General features: G+C 44.6%; 1 protein-coding gene across 1 annotated transcript; it reads right to left on the minus strand.

Annotated features, from left to right (window-relative positions):
* Positions 1-2102: 2102 nt before the first annotated feature.
* LOC109777350 (uncharacterized) lies at positions 2103-2945 on the minus strand. The gene has a single exon (XM_020335991.1). The coding sequence runs from the start codon at positions 2943-2945 to the stop codon at positions 2103-2105; it is 843 nt and encodes a 280-aa protein (XP_020191580.1).
* Positions 2946-6667: the final 3722 nt, after the last annotated feature.

The raw sequence follows: 6667 nt of genomic DNA on the forward strand, positions 1-6667 counted from the left end.
GGTGACTAGTAATGGCACACTGTGCCCTGGTGCGCCATTAGTAGTTTTGCAAAAAAAAAAATTAAAAAAAATATAGTAGTGGCGCAATATGTGGCTGGTGCGTCATTACTAGTTAGAACTAGTAATGGCACACTGTGCCCTGGTGCGCCATTAGTATATTTGGAAAAATAAAAAAAATTGTTACTAATGGCGCACCGTGTGTCTGGTGCACCATTAATGTCTTTCACACTAATGGCGCACCAGCACATGATGCGCCACTGCTATATAGTAGTGACGCACCACATGTCTGGTGCATCATTAATGGCCATTTCATTTATAGCCATTTTCCTAGTAGTGTGGCGACGCCTTCCCTGCCCTCCTCCACCGAGCAATGAAAACCGGCCAGATTATATTAACATAATACAGGCAAGTACACATGCATGGGTGGGCCGATTTCATCAACGAGGTGTATATCTCTGGAACAGCTCCACCCATACCGCCATACGTGAAGAAGACCGCACGACGTACGTAGGTACCAGCACCAATTATTGCGTCCGGACGAACAGTGCAGCGCTAGCTCCACTCGACGGCGGCAGCGGCAGTCCGGCTCCAGCGCCGCCGGACGTTGCCGTCGAGCGCGCGGCGGGGCGGATGGTGCCGCCGGAGCGCGCGCGGGAGGCGGGGGCTTGGCGGTTGGTGCCGTGTCGTGCAGGAGGGTGTTCGTGCGGGAGTGTCAGCCACATGCGCCGTCCCTAGGGGACTTCTCCGGGGGCCCGCGCGGCCTTCTCTTGTCGAGCCGTTAGCCGAGTCGCCGTAACCTAGACAGACGCGCATCGCTGGCTGATCTGTTGGATCAATGTTGCACCATTTGTTTACGAGACTAGTAGGTATGCACGTGCAATGCACGTATCATAGAGTTATGAAATAGAGAGAAAATTGGATTGCAGGAAGGGAAGTGATGGCATAAGTGTCGAGGAAGGAGGATCAATTATTGCGACGTCCATGCCTACAGGTTTCCTTGGTATTTCCAAGCTAATTTTAGTGGCTCTTTTGATTATGTTGGACTATTGTAGAAAAGATTATTCGGAACTTTTTTGTGTGTGTAAAATCAGTAATCAATCATTGGAAAACATGTCCGTGCTGGATGGAAGAGGTAAAAGAAATTTCCAAGGTAAGACCTGAAGCTTCCTTGAACTGAATGTTGGTTATGCAAGCAGTCGAAGTTAGGATCTAGCGTGTCAGTTATGCACTCTGAAGAATGTACACCTTTGAACTTGTCTATCAAGTCAAGGATACATGATCCAACTATCGACATACTTTATAAAATCTGTTAGAACACCATCTATAATAAATATAGCGAAAGCAAGCACATGTAAGCACAATGTCTGAAAATGTCAAACTGTGTACAAGTCAAGTTTACACTAAAAGTAGAAATGGATTTTATGCACTGTAAATGACAGAATCTACCAGAATCTACCAACAAAGCTTAAAGGCACGGTCTGGCAATATATATTTGTGAACCGAACATGACATAAACTGGCAATATAACCTCAGGCCACTTGGAAATAAATATGATGGTACATGAATTAGCATTAAAAGTAATGTTAAAGAAATTTCAAGCCATCTGACAAAAATAGAATATCACAACATGAAACATACCTGACATTGATATTATTTATATGTAAAGTTGGATCAGATTGTAGTATTTAGGTAATTTAGCAAGAGTTCTACCAAGCCATTAACTATAGAATCCATACTTATTTCTTAGGTAAACATTGATATTATTTAGGAGTGAAAGACATACCTGACCCCACAAATTATTTTTGGAATATAAATTGATTAATATTAGTAGCAAGTTAGGAAAGTCGTGTATGTGGCTAATCAGTAGTTAGGAAGGTCATATCTCCATAAGCGATAGGTAACTACTTCATAATTCACAACATGAAACCATTTCAGACTTGTAAACACATTTCATAAATCAAAAAACATTTCAGAATTTGTTGGCGTGCCCATATGTATTTAAATAAAATGATGATTCAAATAAAAAAATAAAAAAGCTAACAAAGTATGGTTGACTACAAAATAGCTTGAATAAATATCAATCAAAGAAGAACGAACCTGCATCATCCCTCTAAAACATCTCTATATACAATATTCTTGGTGCTTTTTCTTGATTTATCAATCTGTTTGTTCGGCTTGGCCAAAATTTGTGTCGTCCGCCTTGATACACCCCTTGACAAGGCAACATACAGCTGACCATGGGAGAACATCGGCTCTGGAAGATAAATGCCAACATTTGGGATGGTCTGGCCCTGCGCCTTGTTAATGGTCATCGCAAAACTTAGGCGGATGGGGAATTGTTTCCTCTTAAGCTTGAAGGAAAGCGAGATGTCCTCCGGTGGTGACAAAGGGATCCTCGGTATAAAGACCCTCTTCCCAACATGTTGCCCACCAACAATCTCTGCATCAATTGCATTATCTTGGAAGGCTCTAATTATCAGCCTTGTTCCATTGCAGAGGCCATTGTGAGGGTCGAGGTTCCGTAGCAGAATGATGGGGCAATTGACCTTCACTTTCAACACATGTGCTGGCAATCCATTTGGGGTGAGCGAATTCACCAAGTCAATCAGGTAATTGTACGAGTAGTCATCCTCAATAGAGTCGAAGCTATGGTATACCTTCTCTTGGCCAGGAAACATGTCAATCATCTTGGAGTTCAGCTCATCAACATAGTCATTCTTCATGGAAAGAATAGCACGCGAGCTCATGTACTCTCCCGATTTAGCATTGGCACTAAGAGAGGGGAAAACTTCTTTGATTAGCCTATTGATTGTGGTTTCATCATCAGTATGACCGATCACAATGTCCTCAGGGAGACGCACATAGTCATCACCTATCGTTTCTTCGGTTCCATTGCCAATCCTTAAGAGATACTCAGAGAACAAAGGGTCAGCTTGTGATCTCATGTTACGTGTAAGTTTTATCTTATGAATCTTCTGCCATATATAGGATCTCTGTATTGTAGCATCTGTGATCTGTGCTCTTGTCCCTTTTGGAACCACTGGAAGGACCTGCCTAAAATCTCCACCAAAAATGATAATCTTCCCCCCAAACGGCAAACCACATCTCATTATGTCTTGGAGTGACCTATCAAGCGCCTCCACGGCTTGACGCTTTGTCATGGCAACTTCATCCCAAATTGTTGTAGTCGCGTTTCTTCTGCAAGAGAGAAGACATTTGTTCGGGGCTCATTGAATTATATCGGACTCTCTCACACAACCTTTTTTTTCTGCTGCACTTTGCTTGAGAGACGATGGAACTGAAAGGCTCCCGGTTGATCTTTGATCTGATCAAAAAATTGAACATAAGAATACAAATTATGGACTAAAAGAAGAATATAGTTATGAGCACGCATAGAAGTCTTTACCTGCGCTGCCACATCTAGTTTCAAAGCCTGTATGGAAGGTTTGTACAGAATTATCACTTTGAATTGCACTCGGGGTAGAGTTGGTATTAATACATATAGTATCAGCAATGACCGGAGAACAATGAAGTGTGCCATCTTTGAAACATGTTGCATTAACATCTGTAGGTGGCAAAATCTCTAGCATTATTCAATTTTTAGTACATGTTTGATAACACAAGAATAGTGATGTGTGCACCTTGCGTCAAACCTGACTGCTGCAAGCTTGCATTTGTAATGTCTGATAAAGTGCATTGGATGCGTGCTATAGGTTGAGATTTTTGGTTGTCAACATGTGGTCTCACCACTGATTTTGCTGAATATACATTTAATTTGAACAAGAAGAATTATATATATTTATAGCTATACAACAATATAGAGTTGCGGGTGATACCAGGTGTTACAAGCGCTGCAACCGAGTCATTGTTTTCCGAGTTAGCCGCGTCTCGTTTTCTTTGACGTGCATGTCGCTGCTTCAGCAGGTATTCGGCTCTCTTTTCTTCACTTATTCGAGCATACCAACCTTGACCCCTTGGTTTTTTCTGGGCCGGTAGAGTAACATCTGAAAATTCAGAAATATTTTTGTGCGGCGTGCCTCCATTATCACTCTGCCTTGTCACAACAACTTCGCACACAACACATGAGAGCAGAACTGAATAATGGAAAACATCACAAAGTACTACTCCCTCCCGTCCATAATAAGTGTCACAGTTTTGAACTATATTTGATAAAGAAATACGTGTGTGAATGAACTAACCTTTTCCATTCCTATTCGAGCCATCTGTACGAGGAATCATTTCGACAACTCCATCATTCGCAACTATAAATTAGACAATGATGTACGTTAGTTTAAAACTGCAACACTTACTTTGGACCGGAGGGAATATTTGATAAAGAAAAACGTGTGTGAATGAACTAACCTTTTCCATTCCTATTTGAGCCATTTGTAAGAGGAATCATTTCGACAACTCCATCATTCACAGCTACAAATTAACATACGTAGCAGACGTGCTCGAGATCTGACAATGAGAGGGGAAAGAAGGTTTATTTAATAAGCAAACAAATAAAAGCAGACATCTCAATGCGTACTGAGCTAACTGATCAAGCATACCCAACTGTACCACTGTGACAACATTGCTACAGGAAACAGGCATCTCTACTACTACACCGTAGTAAGTACGAACTGCGGGCTTTAAACAGTAAGGCGGCGGCATATGCTATAGGAAATCAGCATGTACGAGCAGTTTAATTAGGATTATCATCAAGTTTGAATAATTAACAGTACATGCGAAGGCATAGGGCGCTGGACGCGACTGCATAAGGAGACATGCTCGTACCTGTCGTCGCCGCGTAGCGCTGCAGGCTGAAAGGATCGATATAGTTGACTAGAAGGGGGGGGGTGAATAGGCAACTAACAATTTTTAGCTTTTCTTTACCAATTTCAACTTTGCATCAAAGTAGGTTGTCTAGATATGCAACTAGGTGAGCAACCTATATGATGCAACAACAACAAGCACACAAGAAAGCAAGAGATATAACACAAATAAGCTTGCACAAGTAATGGCACGAGATAACCAAGAGTGGAGCCCGTGAAGACGAGGATGTGTTACCGAAGTTCCTTCCCTTTGAGGGGAAGTACGTCTCCGTTGGAGCGGTGTGGAGGCACAATGCTCCCCAAGAAGCCACTAGGGCCACCGTATTCTCCTCACGCCCTCACACAATGTGAGATGCCGTGATTTCACTATTGGTGCCCTTGGAGGCGGCGACCAAACCTTTACAAACAAGGTTGGGGCAATCTCCACAACTTAATTGGAGGCTCCTAACGACACCACGAAGCTTTACCACAATGGACTATGGCTCCGCGGTGACCTCAACCGTCTAGGGTGCTCAAACACCCAAGAGTAACAAGATCCGCAAGGGATTAGTGGGGGAATCAAATTTCTCTTGGTGGAAGTGTAGATCGGGGCCTTCTCAACCACTCCCGAGCAAATCAACAAGTTTGATTGGCTAGGGAGTGAGATCGGGCGAAAATGGAGCTTGGAGCAACAATGGAATTAGGGTTGGAAGAGGTAGTCAACTAGAGGAAGAAGACACCCCTTATATAGTCGAGAACTAAATCCAACCATTATCCACCTAACCAGCCCGTGACTTGCGGTACTACCGCACCAGGCAAGCGGTACTACCGCAAGGCCTCACGGTACTACCGTGACGGCCCACGGTACTACCGCAGCCACGGCAAAAGCGAGGACAAGCCTGACGCGCAGAGGCGGAGGGCGGTACTGCCGCTTGCGCGGTACTACCGTTCCCCCTTGCGGTACTACCGCAAGGCAGGTCCGGACTGGCCTGGGAAGGACGCGAATGAATAAAAATACATCCATGCCAACTTCCGCTGAAAAACACTCAATGCAAAAATCCGACACGGTACTACCGCATATGACGTGCGGTACTACTGTGCAGGGAGCGGATGTAAAAAATTACATCCGCCCCTACTTCCGCTCATGTAGCTGTGCGAGACCAGGACTCGCGGTACTACCGCACGCATGGGGCGGTACTACCGCGTAGGGCGCGGACGTAAAAAATTATGTCCGCCCCTACAGCCGCACGGGCGGCTGAGTCTGGTCTGTCACGGTAGTACAGCTCCGTAGGAGCGGTACTACCGCGGGCGCCTACGGTACTACCGCAAGGACTTGCGGTACTACCGTAGGGGCCTGCGGTACTACCGCTCTGTGGAGCAGTACTACCGCATGCCCCAGAACAGCAACACTTAGGAATCCTTCTTTTTGCATAGAGATGAGGAAAACGGAGGATGCTCCAAGGGCAAAGGGAAAGGAGGTGCAGAGGAAGAAAACGTGTACGTGCTGATTCCACCCGAACCTTTCCGACGCGGACCCCCTCTTAATAGTACGGCTTTCCTACGACTCAAATCCACCGAAAAGAAACATAGAAAAATGCCGTCTTCAATAGTCTTCGAGGGGCACCAAACCGTCTTGTGCCTAGCGATGAAACGTCTGAGAAACTCAAGGCACACGATTAGTCCGCAAAGGCATTGTCATCAATCACCAAAACAGCTTAGGGATAAATATGCCCTTACAATCTCCCCCTTTTTGGTGGATTGATGACAATACGGGATTTGCACAAAGGGAAATAATATTGAGCAAACGCAAACCCCTCCTCTCTAAAATATAGACGGGCCCCTAGATGTGTGCAATCTAGATAGGTGCTTTG

The sequence above is a fragment of the Aegilops tauschii genome, chromosome 2 (genome assembly GCF_002575655.3).
Source record: "Aegilops tauschii subsp. strangulata cultivar AL8/78 chromosome 2, Aet v6.0, whole genome shotgun sequence".
In the NCBI taxonomy this organism is placed as follows: Eukaryota; Viridiplantae; Streptophyta; class Magnoliopsida; order Poales; family Poaceae; genus Aegilops; species Aegilops tauschii.